Source organism: Henckelia pumila, chromosome 4 (assembly GCF_033568475.1).
Source record: "Henckelia pumila isolate YLH828 chromosome 4, ASM3356847v2, whole genome shotgun sequence".
In the NCBI taxonomy this organism is placed as follows: domain Eukaryota; kingdom Viridiplantae; phylum Streptophyta; class Magnoliopsida; order Lamiales; family Gesneriaceae; genus Henckelia; species Henckelia pumila.
This window is the reverse complement of record NC_133123.1, coordinates 78,862,969-78,878,721: the sequence shown is the minus strand read 5'-3', so window position 1 is coordinate 78,878,721 and position 15,753 is coordinate 78,862,969. Positions and strand designations below refer to the sequence as shown.

General features: G+C 35.3%; 1 protein-coding gene across 1 annotated transcript; it reads right to left on the bottom strand.

Annotated features, from left to right (window-relative positions):
* Window positions 1-2,328: 2,328 nt before the first annotated feature.
* On the bottom strand, window positions 2,329-4,861 carry LOC140867755 (cation/H(+) antiporter 28). The gene is made up of 3 exons (XM_073272800.1): window positions 3,959-4,861; window positions 3,231-3,824; window positions 2,329-2,940 (listed from the first exon to the last, which is right to left on the bottom strand). The coding sequence occupies exons 1-3, from the start codon at window positions 4,859-4,861 to the stop codon at window positions 2,329-2,331; spliced, it is 2,109 nt and encodes a 702-aa protein (XP_073128901.1).
* Window positions 4,862-15,753: the final 10,892 nt, after the last annotated feature.

Genomic DNA, 15,753 nt, shown 5'->3' with positions numbered 1-15,753 from the left:
CTTCCCATCACAATCTGCTCCCCAGTCCTCTCCTCTGAATTCTCTCTTTTCTTTTCTCTCGAGATATTTTCTAGAGGTTGAAGATTTGATTTTTTGTTATGTTGGTTATCTTCTTACGGTCAGCTTCCGTCTGCTTATATAAGAAACTACACCGACTTTCTTCTTGGGCTTTAGGTCAACAACTTACTACGACTCAATCTCAAATTCAACATGGTACAACCCAATAAGTTCTCCCACATCAATGTGATATGCTCTTATACATTGATTTGCCTTCAAGCTTCACTCCAGCTTTACGGACAATTTATCTGACTTCTAACCAAGTCTCAGTACTCGAGCAATCAATCTTCCTGGACTCATCCGAAAAACTCATCAGTCCATAATACTTTGATCTGACAATAAACTCATCTGATCATTGAATTTATCTGGTCACTGCATTTTTTTTTATTTCTTTTCTATTCCCATTTAATCACACAGAAGCATACTTCAACAACTTTCAATGACAGAAAATATAGCAAATTCCAGGTAATGTTGTTAGTATTCCATGGTTCTGGCAAAACTCGTCTTAATAGTCGGTAGCAAAGTATCCGAAAGAGCAACTGTCCCAAGGACGAATAAGAAGTAAGTTCAAATCTAATTATATCTTTATTCTAGAGTAACCGATCAAGTTGCTGATTACAAGTCTCTGAATGCAGAAACCAAATCAGGACATCATTCAAAATACTAATCATCCCTAAAACATTGAACATAACCAATATTTGTAATTCACGGTAAATAATTAAAGCTTCATTTTATCTAAAGGGTTGATCTTGAAGGGGACCCATTTCACATGAGTCAGAGACTCATTGGCTCATGAAGGGGTTAAATCGAGGGATGTGTACGAGTAGGCAGGAACCTGAGGGAGGGAACAATATGGTCCAACTCCAAGAGCATACCCCCAAATATTTCAATGAGGAATATGCTCCACATGAAGATCGAACCCGCAACGCTGGGAAATTTCTTCCCACGTCACCTCACGTCTTACCAACTCGCCTATGACCCTGTGGGCAACAATTAAAGCTTCATTGTTAATCATTATAGTGGTTCCTATTGAGAGAGGAGAATGAACAGTGAGATGAATGGGTGAGAGTGAGAGGTAACAAATAGACCTAGTTATTATTATTTGTGGTACGTTGTGAAAAAAAAAAAAAAACACACAACATTGTTTCAATAATTGGATAATTTTAACATGGATATTGCAAACATTATTCCCTATTCTGTTTTTGTTTACTTTTTAATGTATTTTTGAATCGATTGCATATGCATATTATATTATATCATCATCCTTTTTAAAAAAAAAAAACCTCTTAATCAAGTGAGTCACTGATTACATAAATGTTTTAATTAATGTACAAATACATTTTATTTTGAAGGTCATGATATCGGAATTCACCAAAATATTTTATTAGATTTGGTAACAAACGTACGTAGACATGGTTGACAAATTGGAAGAAGTGATTTATTGCATTTATTTCTTTGTATAGCATCGTTTACAAAAAAAAAAAAAAAAAAAAGAGTTATGATCATCTTATATTACAGATTTGACTAATAACAAGAAAAAAAATATGGCTTGAGTTTGCTCGTTTGTTACGGCTTGAGTACTGAAGCAGATACTTTTCTTTTCTTTTTTTTTTAAAGGAAGCAAATATATTACTTTAAAGAGAAGATGCTCTGATTTTTAAAAGCAGAGTTTCATGTCGCACAGTTGATTCTTGCATCTCTAATAAGTATTAGCCCTCAGGTAAAAGGCGAACCGACATTCTGGTCGACCACTTCATGAACAATTCTTTGCCCGTAAATTTTGTGTTCTAGACCAGAAATTATATATTGATGAACGTTAGCTTGAGGTTGAGAAGTATTTTAGTTTAATTACATGGAGAGAAATTATTGGTGTGTCAAAACTCAAAAGAGGTCCAACTTACATTTGATGTTGCACTTCTTTAACTATTTCAAATTTGCAGGTGACAAAAGTGCATTATGACTACATGTTACAGCCATACGATTTCATGAAATTTATAATCTTTTATGAGTATTTTTGGTATATTAAAAATCAAAATGACACCCTGAAGTTAGCTTAATTAGGCTCCTTCATTCTTTGTACATGGCAAGTATAGATAGATGATATGATGTTCATACTTTATAACATCAATGGGGATTGGGGTGTCATTTTTTAAGTGATTATATATTTAAGAAAGTGGGACAAAAAAATTCCAAAGAGAAAAGATGGAGAGAGCATTTCCTATTGATGGATGTGTTACAGTATTGAAAACATTATGCACAGCAGGTTTGGATTTACATGATGGAGAATTCATCTTGGAGGCCATCTAATTCTCCTTTAAGACTATGTTGTTGTATGATCATAACTGAGGCACTTACCGAAAAGTCCGAAGCCGATAGAATATCTCCGATGGGGCCGAGCTCCGGGCACTCTTCCCAGTCATTCATTCCCACTGTCAAAATCGAATTCACCCTCCCGCCTCGTCCGACGATGAAAAGACCATACTGCCCTTCAAGTGACCTCAATGTAGAAAATGTCTGCCCTGAGTTAACAAGGTATTTTTCCATATATGCAACATTCCCTCCAGCCACATATCTATCATAGAAATCAGCAAAGCATTCATCATCAACTTTCATTTCTTCTTGATGCTCTGTGGTGTTGGATTTTGCAATTGTGATTCTTGATGACACGCTGTCTCCTGTGGCTTCTAAAAGGAACCTTATCACTGTAAGTTTCACCCCTGGATGTCGTGCTACTCGGCCCGCGTAGACTAGTGCTTCCCTGTCATCCTTGCCACCAATGAATATTACGGCTGCATGGAGAGATGTGGCAGTTCTTGATATTATGGTGGATCCAAGTCCCCGGTCGACTAAAATTCCGATTGAGCACGGAGCATGACGAAGGATCTGTGGATAGTTTTAAAAGCCATTAGGACGCCAATATGTTCTGCCTTTCAAAATTCAGTTCTATTGAAAAGAACTCAGCTATCATAGTTTGTATCATTCAAATATTTTTAAACTACAACAATCCAAGCATTACATTGTAATAATCTAGTCACATCTTCAATGAGACATGATATTAAGATGAGATGACAGAGGAGAAAATTTTTAAAATGTTACTAATGTAATACAAACATATTGTCACTTGATGGATGTTAGATTTACCACCTAATGGAACACTCATACAATATACATACCTTGCGATTGACATGTCGAAAACCGGAATGACCCAAATTCAGCCTACCACTGGCTTCTTGTTGCTTGTGAAAGGGCAGTATTATGAGTGAAACCATAAGATCCTCGGCCAGAATGCACACATCTTGATGCATGCTATTCAGAGTTGAAAGTGCAAAGATTCGCTTTGTGCTGATTCCATCTCCATCATCATTCAAATAAGTGTTTATTCTATTTGTTATCTGTTCTCTCATCTCCACAACAGTTGGATCAGTGACAGTCACAGAGTCCCCCCCTTCATTATGATGTGTTATTGTGGCTGCTATTCTGTCTGTCAACTCTATCATGTCTGTCACATAAACCATGATCCCTGGATCAGCAGCCCCTCTGGTAATTCCCATTAAATTTATGGCTGAAGAAACATTTTGTGGTCCGTGTACACAGAGGAGAAGACGAAGCTCGTTCGACGGGTTAAGCCACTGAAGTGCCATTCTTTGAGTTGGAGAGCGTTTTCTTGCACGTTCAATGATGTTTGCCACGACCAACGGGGTGTAGATTATGGTGAGAAAGGTCACAAAAACCATAGCGATACTTGTCGAGATACTTGTGAGTTTCATCTGTGTTTGATTGCGAAAAAAGAAACATTTCAAAGTCAGATTACCTTTTTTATCTACATGTTTGATTGCGAACAAAATCTTTGAGCATCAAAAATCCTATGCTACAAAAAAAAACCAATATGAAAAAGGCTTACAGTTGATGTCATTATAGCCAAATACACATGAAAATGGCCCTTGATTGTTAACAGCAAGCCAATGGCAATTGAATCTTGCCAGTGAAATCCCAACATCACCCCTGAAACCCATGAACCGATAACTTTTCCAGCAGTAGCAATCAAGAAGAGGAAGAATAACTTTGCCCATGTTCCTATGTGTGCTGCCCCAAACTGAGAAAACTGCGCTTCCAAGCCGACCCAAAAGAAGAAAAGTGGATTGAAGATGGCACTGAAGAAATAGTTCACTTTACTAATCATCATTTTTGCTATCCTCCCTTCCCTAGGCATAAATACTCCGGCCAAAAATGCACTCAATACACTATTATAATTAGCTAGGATAGGTGAAAAACAACAAACCATGACGATATACGCCACAGCCAAGACTAAATGTGAACCCTTGATTGGTTTTCCATCTGGATTTTCGCGGTTCACCCAATTCATAATCACTGGTGTCAATTTGGCGGACAAAACTATCTCAATCACTAGCACTGCAGCCATGACAAAAACATCCTTCACCCTCCGATAAGCGAAACCGGTGTTAGGATCAAATATTATAAAGCCAAAGCTAATTAGAATAGTAGAAACCAAGGCATTATGCACGCTAGCCGAAACCACGAATCTCCCAATATCTGATTTTCCTATCTTTAAGTCGGTAATTAGTCTAGTTAATAACGGGTAAGCTGTGTCGGACAGGATGATAGAGAGACAAAGGTTGAAGGTGAGATTTGGGATTTCGGGGATGCTAAGAAATGGGGTGATTAAAGAAGCCATAACAAAAGTGGTAAGAACTCCAGTGCAGGCAACTTTAGCTTCTTTTGATGGTAAATGAAGAAATATGTGCGGATCGATTTCGAGGCCAACTACAAACATATGAAGAATCATCCCTCCTTCTACTATGTATTGGAAGGTTTTCTCAGTCTCTTCACCAATTGTATGTCTTCTAATTATGGGTAGATTACTTAAAAATAGGCCTACCTGCATGCAAATAATATATATATAATTGATCATCATAATAATTAATGGCTCTGGATCGATATATCATGAGTATAACCATATAAAAACAAAATCTGAATCAAATGGAATATTAATTATGAAACATACTATGCATTCGGAGATGATACGAGGCTGAGACATATTTCGCAATAGAATGTGGAGAAAATTGCACAGGAAGACGATGAAGAAGAATCCGAGCATGTACAATGCGACGGTAGTCAAGGTGGTAGTTCGGCATGCAGCTGCGTTTGTAAAACTCTTGAATGCTGAATTACCGTTCCATAAATCCATCTCATCAACAAAATTATGCATGCAAATTAAACAGATCTATTCCAACTCTGTTTCTTTCCAAATTAGCTAGCTAGGTGTTTTGTGGTCCATTCCTTTTTTCTTTTTAATCAAAATAAGACATTTGGTGCAATACCATGCATGCTTTTTTTATTTATTTTATTTAATACTCTTCTCTCTCATTCATTTATCATACATTTTTACGTAATTAGTAAGAAACACGTGCAAAAAAATATATTAGATATAATATAAACTAAAAAATAAATTTAAATTTACTCACATTAAAATAAGTAATTATTATAATTTCGAATAATCTATTTGTTTTATTTTTTTTTTAAATCTATTAAATTTCTAATAGTTGATAAGTTCTTTTAATTTGTTTGAGTCTTAAATTTATTTAGATAAATGTAGATTATATTATGACATTTATTTAAGGGTAAATTGATTTTTTGATTCTAATAGTTTATCTATTTGCAATTTCGATACTCTATATGTTATCAAATTTTAATTTTAGTTCGTTATTTTTGAGTTTTTTTTTCAATTTTAGTCATTTTTTCGATGTAACGCTATATGACATATTTGCATCGCTGACGTGTATTGAAACATCTACTACTAATAAATGCGGAAAAACTTTATTTTTTTTAAAAAAATATATATATTATACATATATGCCCATACATATATGTATAAACATTAAAAATAATACTAACAAATAAATTTTTTTAATGATAACTTAAATAAATAAAAATCTTGAAACACGCAATATTAATAAAAATCCGTAACCCAAAAATTCAAACTCATGCATGCGAAAATAAACATAAATAAAACTTTAAAATATGTTTTAAAAACCCTAATAAAGTATCTCAATATAATAATAACTCTTCCATGCGACGGTCACGGGGCCACTGACATGCTTGCTCATACATCCTCGCCACCGGTAAGAGCTACAAATGAATTATCATACTCACCTGCACCATATAAGCATAGTGAGCCTAGAGGCTCAACATGTCTAAACCTTTGTAACAATGGTTAAAATAATACATCACATAATCATACTAATACATATAATCATCATGAATATGCATGCATGCTCGTAAAATAATGCACCATGAATTCTTGCTAGCCATAATTATGATCATCATACATACATCATAACTAATCATACATAGCATAAATTGAGCATGTCATAATCATAAAAACTGTGTAGGTCATATCCATGAGTGTGGCTCGTAATCATGAGCGACTGATCAGTCTAAGAACCATCGTACGTGGCGGTGGATAAATCCACCTCTATGCTGGTAGTAAACTACCTTTGTGCCAGTGATAAAACCACTTCTATGCCGGTAGTAGAACTACCTCTGTGTCGGTGGTAAACCACCTCTGTGCTGCCACATCACTTCAATTTCCATAAAAATATTTTTCATGCTCAATTCTTAATCATAAACACATCATAAAATATTTCATGTATGCATGCACTTAAAATATGTCCGTAATATATATTTAATTAATTTTAATAATAAATATACTTATACTTAAAATAAACTTCATGCATAAAAAAAGAATTAAATATATATTCCGGATTTAGTTAATTTTTACGGGTTGGTCAGACTGCTGGCCCCTTAGACTTAAACCCATAAATTCTAAGACTGACCCAATAATTCAACTTAAGCCCATTAACTTACATTTAAGCCCAAATAATTTATTCAAGCCCAATATGACATACCTGGCCCAATAACAAAACTCAAGCCCATTAATTACTTAGTCTGGCCCAATGACTCAAAAACCTAAAGACTGGCCCAATAATTTCCATGGGCCCCAAGGCCCATAAAAATTAATAGACTCACTTAAATAATTACTAAAGCCCAATAACTTAATTCACATGTGGCCCAATTAATTAATTGAACTAGTCTTGGCCCATTTACAGCCCAACTTAATAATTAACTAAAAAATAAAAAATACTCGAGCCCAACTAATATAACCCAGACCCGGACCCGACTAACATGACCCGTGACCCAACTGACCTGACCCGTACCCAAAACACCAAGTCCGGCCCGCCTAAAGCCTAGACACAACCTTAGCCTTTCTTTCCTTAATCCTAACTCACGGCAGCCCAGAGCGACTTTGGAAAAACTGACCGTGCCGCCTACTCCGGTGACCTTTGGCCGTGAAACCACTGCCCATACTTAGTCAACATCCAGACGGTTCTAACCCAACAAATTTTACCTCAAACGGAGCTCTGTAGAAGGAGAACGAACCAAAACAATCTATCCTTAGTTTTTGCTCACGCGCAGAACGCGACCAGAAACTTCAGGCCGTTCGGCCGCCCATCTCCTGCAACGACCGGCCGGAGAACACCTGTAATATCTTTCCCACGTTCTTGGGGTTCTAACCCCACTGGAATCAACCTAAAACACGCTCTGTGGACCGAGAACGAGCCAATCTCCCAACGCTGCGCAATCTGCGCGATCTGCTGCACCCAACTTCTTTGGCTTCGGTTCCGGCCCTTCTTGGCACAAACCCCCTGCCTCACTAAATCCTACAGAACCTAGGACATGATCCTAACCACAGCCAACAGCCTGGACCCGGACCACATGAGAAAAACGTGATCAAACCTTGAAGAAAACAAGAAAACTCATGCACGTGAAGGAGTCTATAAGATTTTTCAGAAGAAGTTCAGTAAATATCATGTCAAATCCATATAGTCTGATGAAAAACGTGAGTAGTAGCTTATATGGTGGTAAAAGAAAGGAATTAAACATGGCTTGTTAATTATAACGAAGATTTATGCGTATACGGGGTTCCGGGACGACGAACGGGCCAAAAACTTGAATAATCCTTGAAGAACTCGGCTAAGGAGGCTGCTATCTGCTGAAAAACGTGAGGGAGGAGGTGGAGGAGATGGGGTTGGCGGCTGATGGGGTTTGAGCATAGGGTAGGGAGAGATTTTGGGTGTAATGTTGGGTAGATTAGGATAATAACTAATATAATTTATTTAGAAAGATAATATACCATAAACTTAAAATTTTAAATTTTAAAATACCTACCAATCTGATAAATAGACCAAAATCCCGAAATAAATAAATATCCTATTTTTAAAAATTAATAAAAGTCATTAAAATGACTTATTTTGGCTAAAAATCAACCCTTAAATAAATATATAATTAAATACTAAAATTTTCTTGACAAAATACCATAAAATATTATTTTTTTTAAGGCTCATAAAATCTCATAAAATATTTTTGGCTCAAAAGTTGATATCTCATCCGTCCACGGTCCCGTCTACGCGATCAAATCAATAAAATTCTGAAAAATTTAGAAATTCTAAAATCACGGGTTAAATGCTAAAATAAATTTAAATCATGCATATAATTCACATAATAACACATAAATGTCATTTAACTCAAATATAAATTTTTAAATAATTATTTTCCGTAATTATGCAATGCGAATTTACGTATTAAAATTTTCGGGTGTTACATGTATAGTAGTTAATTTCAATGCAATACATTAATTATTAATTACGTCATTTTATTCAAATGCATCGTTATTTTCATATTACTTACATGTAGTATATGTAGTTATATTAGGAAGAAATATCAAAGTAAATATTGTCTTCAACAAAATTTTTATCTGTTTTTTAGTTTATTATATTTTAAAAGATAATATTTTATATTCATTAATAATTATATCATTTGATAATCTTAAATAAACATTTTTCTAATCATTATTATATATAAATGATAGTTTAACTATGTATTATTAATTAATAGTTTTAACTATTATTTTAATCTTCGTTCTAAATTTATCATACTTAATTAACATTTTCTTTTCTTTTATCAACTAAAAATTAAACATAAAAGTTATAATAAAGATAATTTTATAATCACTTTTTAAGTATAAACATTTTATTAATAGGCAGGGATGATTTATTCTATTATTTTATTCGCTTTATGAAAAGATTTGATTATTGACGTATTACTCAATCCTATCACTATGTTTAAAAAAAATACATGTAAACATAAAAAATGTGGAAATATTTTAACAAAATAGTTTTAATCTAACCATTTTATTTAACTCTATTAAAAGTAATGTTTTTTTTATATTTTGCTACGTTTTTATTAATCTCTTGATTTTAATATATATATATATATATATATTATTAATCTCTTGATTTTAATATATATATATATCATTGATTAAAGTGATCATCTAAATGTATGCTATTTTATTTTTATATTAGAATGTATCTTTTGTAAAAAAAAATTTAATAATTATTGGTTTATAAGCTACACAAAATAAATTTAGATGGCTAATGTTGTTAGGATCGAAATATGTGTAGAGGGAGGTGAATACACAATTAAAAAATTTCAGAGTACTTCGATCTGATTTGTTAGAATCAAATGAAAGTTTTATTTGCTTAAAACTTTTGATCTGCTTGAAAGATTCTGACCAAATCAGGCGGAAGTAATCTTCCTTGCAGATTGAACACTTATAAGAACTAATGCAGATGAAATGGAATAAAAGCAGTAGAGAGATAGATTTGTTTCTGGATGTTCGGAGATGAATTCTCCTACGTCACCCCTTCTTCTGTTTCTAGAAGGATTCCACTAGAAGACTTTGACTTATACAATCTCTTTGTACAAATCCAATCCAATCAATCTTTTGAAAGGAACTCCTAGCAATATTCTAACTCTAAGCAGAACAACTTTTCTACTTAAAGTTTACAAAATGAAGCAACAGAGTATGCTTCGTTGATTTGATTTGGAAAGCTATATGACTTTGATCTGGATCGAATTGAAATATTTCTTTGAGCTTTGATCGATCTGGGATATATTATAACTCAGAGTATCGATACTTTGATCTGATAAGTTTCTGAGTTTGAGTGAAGGCTATTTCAAAATTTGATTGCTTTGTAATTTTCACTCCTTGGTCTCGTAACTTCAATCTTCGAAATACTTGTATATATAGTCATCAAAAAGTAATCAGTGAGCCGCCAACACTTTTTGATTTTGAGCCGCCAACATATCTCATAAATGGCTCACAAATCTTGACTTAGAGTGAAGGCCGATCAACGTTCAAAATCTCATTAAATGAGTTTGTCGTTTTCTTCAATGATAGCAACGGGTAGATTTCTGGCAAGGCTTCGATCTGGTTGTTGACCATTTTAGATCTTGTGTCAATCGCTCCGGTGTAGTTTGATCTGCATCACGTTACTTTGATCTGGCAACTTTCATAGAGATCTTTATTCTTTAATATTTGATGGGTCCGATTAATTTATTTACTTGGTTTTGTTTTGACTTTGTAATCACCGAAATTTTAGAGTTTGATTCTCCAACAATTTCCCCCTTTTTGGTGATGTCAAAACCAAGTTAATATCCGGATTGAAAATATGAAGACTATCATCGAATAAATTTTCAAGAAGATTTCTGTCATAGATCAAATAATAATTTTAGACAAAATAAATGTCGAAAATTAATAGTTCCTTGACTTGATCTGCTTGTATTTGCTTTTCTTCTGATCTGAGAGTTTTTACTTCTTTCCCTTGTCTTTGGCTCTTGACTCAGTAACTTTTTCCCCCTTTTTGGCATCACCATGCTCGGATAAAAGATCCACGATAACAGTGAGCTGGGTACCAAAAGTGTCATGAATCTGCTTGTTATTAGCTTCAGTGGAGGCTTCTAGACTGTCAAGCTTCCGAAGAATATTTAGATATTCTGCAGTGTGTTGCTTTCGAACGTACATAACAGATTCACTTACGTTGTTTACCATTGTCAGCACATGTGATTTGAAATCACGAAGCTCAGTAGAAGTTTGTAGCTGATTAACTTGCAATTCACCAACAATAGCAGATAATTGGGTGAGTGAATTAGTCAAGCTTTGGTCTGGACTGACTTGAATCGGTCGAGAAGAGGAAGGTGCTGCATCTTCAGAAGAAGTGAAACCACAGAGTTGAAGTTTCGTAGCAGAGACATCAGAAGAAATAAGAGCAGTATTCTCCATAAATTCCGATGTTTCATCTGGATCTGTGATAGAGATCTCGGAGATGGATAGACTAGGTAAGCTCATCTTATCTTTGAGCATAATGGCAAAAGGCTTGAACATACTATGAAGAATATCATGCCTGACTATCTTATGAATAGGAGGCAGATCTATTACCAAATGTTCAGAAGATCCTCTTATCAGAGAATCATCAGATAAGCCAGAATTTGGCTCTGTCATGGGAACAAAAGGTACCAGTGCTGTGTTCGGATCAATAGCAAAAGTATCTTCTCGTTCTGGAGAGTCCATGACGATATCCTCAGTAAGGAAGTCATTCGAAATAGAAGCATCGATGAATAATTCATCTGCAACATTTTCTTCAGCAACGATATTACAATTTGATCAGTTGAAGCTTCTTCGATAGTAGAAGGAATTAATGGTTCTTTGACTTGAAAATCCTTAGCAGACTGATATGTGAGAACATCAGCGATGATCGATGGTTCTTCTGAAACAAGATTATCCTTAACTGAAGAGATGCTAGAATTGAGAGGGTCGGCAGATAGAATAACATCATCTATCAGAGATAGTTCATCTGCTACAGAAGTGAAAGATGAAGGTTGGTCTTTGACTGATGCTTCGGATGGAAATTCTTGTCTCATAAGATAAACTTTTCCTGACATCAAGTTTGCATCATTCTCCAATTGGTTAAAGGCAGCTATTTTATCAAATATATCCAGACTGATTGGATTGAATTTTGCTCTCTCTGTTCGAATGTGCTTTAGAAGAGTACTTTCCTGTAGTCTAAGATGAATAAACTCTCTTCTGCTCAAGGCTCTAGAAATTATCTTAGTTTCAGCCCATTCAAGAATTTTCTCTTCAAGTGCAGCAATTCTGTCCAGTGTATTTGATTCCTTGATGTGAGAAAAATGATCCTCAGTCCGATGAAAAACCCATTTATCAAAGAACTTCATTTTCATATTCACATCTTTGATGATATGTTCAGCAGTCATATCAATAATTCTTTGAATGTTGGATAACATATTTGGAGCATCATCAGGATTTTTGAAGAATCCAGATTGAAGTACAAAGATGTTGAGCTGAGTCACTGGTGGAACAATTTGTTCTACCAAGGAGAGTGGAATAGCTGGAATCGGTGCCGGTTGAAGAGGCAGTGGAATTTGAGGAGGAAACCTTACTATCCTTCTTCTTTTCTGAGGATGAGGTGGGATAATAGCAGCAAGGGTAACTTGATCCGATTCAGAAGATTCGGATTTATATGAATAAATCACATCTTTCCGCTTTGCTGTAGTCTTTCTTCTCGGGATTGTTCTTTTCGGAGGCGTAGCTTCCTTTGGTGATGAGATGACCAGGGATTCTGATTCATCTTGAAGAGTTAAATCTTCAATTTCATCCGAATGAGATGAACCACGTTTGAAGATAATTAGCTGCTTAGCTTTGTATACATCAATGGCTCTTTTATTTAAAGTTTTGTGCGGATGAAGTGCATATGAGGGTCCCAGATGGACATTCAGATCGTTCAAAATATCTCCGATTTGAACTGCAAATCCTTGTGATTGTTCTGTAGGTGCATTTATCATAGCAGATAGAATATTGAACAGAACAACAGACCAATTCATGGAAATACCAGCAGATATAGCAACCATAACGTCAAATTTCTCAGATGTAATTGCATCGAAAGAACCTGCTTTGGCCATAAGAGATTTGGCCACGATATCGTGCAGAATTCTGAATTCCATCTTCAATTCCTTCTTCTTGCAAGGAATGCGGATTGGCTTGTTGGTCAAGGAGTACATGCTCTTCATCTGCCTCTTTGTTTCAGCAGATATTGAAGAAAAATCAGCAATTCCCTGTCTTGGCAGATCAAACGAAGAAGTAAACAGGGTAGAGGTGATCCGGACATATTCTCCACCAAGACTTGCAGAGATGGAATCTTCTTCAACTTTGGCTGTCTGGAAAAATTTGGGTAGGGCTTGCTTGTAAAGCAATTTCCCGCCCTCGAGAAATTTTCGCAGCCCAGATGCTTCAACTGTTCTGAACATATCCACCATTCCTTGATCGGTGAGATCGAATATGGTGTGGAAATCTATGAGAAGAAAATTTTGGGTAATGGGTGTCATCGTGTTCCTGCAAGATCGAAAGAAGAAAAGTGCGAGGTATCTGTTCTTTGCGAAAGAGAAGCAATTTTAGGGCTCAGAACAATACTAAGTGTAAAAAAATTTTAGTCGATAAGTTTTAAAACCTAGCACGTGATAGATGACGTAAGCAACGATTCAAATTCAAAAAGTTGCGGCTGATGGGACAAGTACACACGCGGTTAAAAAAAATGTTTGGGAATACGGAAAGACAGTAAAAATAAAAAAATACGAAAATAAATCCCTTATAAATAGGTCACTCGGATGTATATGCCGAATATCCTATTTCTAAATCAAAGCATAAGATATAGATAAAGAATGAGTTCTCATCTGTCTGTCGAGGAATTTAAGGAAAAACTTCAGGAATTTATTCTGAAATGGGTAATGCGTGTCTGGGTCAAATTGGAGGAGATTCGGATGTATAACCAGGCTCCATTTCCTCCACGCAAGCACGAGGATGTTTGCGAACTTGAAGATCGCAAAGACAAGTATAAGGAGTTGCTGGGTGCCATAAGCGGTGGGGAGATCCTCTCGAATCAGGGAGTATCTTATCTGATGTACAGGAAGGAGGTGAAAGTCCTCACTCATCTGATTAATGCAGGTGAGTTCAAAGGGAGACACTTTGATCCGGTTGTATTGGAGTGGTTGAACAAATGTTGTCTGCATGCTGATGTGAGAAAGAGGGTCTGGGGGCCAATGAGGAGAAATCTAGATGATTAGGTTGGTATGAAAAATGTAACGAAGCACTTTTGAATTATGCAAAGAAATATTATGTTTATCTTATATGATTTGTGTTTTGTGTGTGCAATTGATACTTGTAGAAAATCACGTAAGAGATCTTTAAACAATATCAGATCAAAAGAACATATTAAACAGATAATATTTCGACTAAACGTTTCATCTTTAGTCAGATGAAAGATTGAAAGTCAGATGAAAAGTCACCTAAAGACAGAGATAAAAAAAAAAAAAAAATGATGGAGTGTTAAGGGTTACGAAGCAGAATACACAAAATATAAGATAACTATGATTAGACATAATGTCTGTGAAATAGTCTGTGACTTATCAACTTTTGAAATAAAGTCAAAAAATGGAATAGGAAAGGTTTTGAGAATCTCAAGAATGATTATCACGATCTAGGCAGATCAAATTAAAGTCTCGCAATAAATAAGCAGAGGATGATTGGACGTTTTAAACATATTGAAGCTGTCGAAGTCCTTTCATTTATTTATATGTTCCTATAAGAAGCAGAGTTAGAAGACATTTTAGCAAAACATAATTTGAAACAGCAAGAGTAAATGGCGAGAGAGAATGATAACACCGTTGTTGAGCAAGAGTATGAGATCCGGAAGAATCTATACAGAAGAAGAGTGTTTGAGCTAGGAATGAAGATGTGGCATTTCCTTGATTCTCTACGCTCTCCTCACCGTGCTAACCTTCCTTCATTGTCTCCTGCAATGCGTCGCAGGAATTATGCAAGAATGCATTGGTGTAAATTTATGCTTGATACACAGAATGTTCGAGATGTCTTGAAGTCATCTGGAGTTCGTTTGTGCATTCTCCTTGCAGAGCGAGATGAGATGCAGAACATTTGCTTTGAAGATGACGTCTGCAATGGTCAAGGCTCCCTAAGCGTTTGGATGATCAACTGGAGCCTAGAGATGCGAAGTAGGATAGATCTAGCTCGTGTAAACTATAAAGCAAATTAATGCGTAGTAGAATAGATCTGTTAAGATATGTACTGGAACGAGCAGTTTAAAAAAAATTAAATATTCCCCCTAAACATGTGCTTAATCTATTCAATATTAATTAAACCAAGAACATTTCGAAAATAAGAAAACGTAGCGTCGGGTAGAGGTTTGGTGAAAATATCGGCAACTTGCAGATCGGTTGAGACATGTTCCAGAAGAACATCTTTCTTCTGGACATGATCTCGGATGAAATGGTGACGAATGTCAATATGCTTTGTTCTGGAATGTAGAACTGGATTGTATGTTATAGCAATTGCACTTGTATTATCACAAAAGATTGGTGCTTCAAATGAATTAACACCAAAATCTCTGAGTTGCTGTTGGATCCAGAGCAATTGTACACAACAACTTCCAGCTGATAAATATTCTGATTCTGCTGTAGAAGTAGCAATGGAAGTTTGTTTCTTACTAAACCAAGAAATAAGTCTATCACCAAGAAATTGACAAGTCCCACTTGTGCTTTTACGATCAATTCTGCAACCTACGTAATCTGCATCTGAGTAACCAATTAGAATAAAGCTAGAATCTTTTGGATACCATAAACCAACATTCTGAGTTCCCTTAAGGTATTTTAGGATTCTCTTTGCAGCAATATAGTGAGATTGCTTCGGAC

Bases quoted from the DNA above. Each gene is read 5' to 3' on its own strand.
- LOC140867755 (XM_073272800.1), bottom strand. From the start codon at position 4,861: ATGATTCTTCATATGTTTGTAGTTGGCCTCGAAATCGATCCGCACATA. The intron at 3,825-3,958 runs GTAAGCCTTTTT...AATCAAACACAG, and splicing joins TGGCTATAATGACATCAACT to ATGAAACTCACAAGTATCTC. The intron at 2,941-3,230 runs GTATGTATATTG...AACTATCCACAG, and splicing joins TTCGACATGTCAATCGCAAG to ATCCTTCGTCATGCTCCGTG.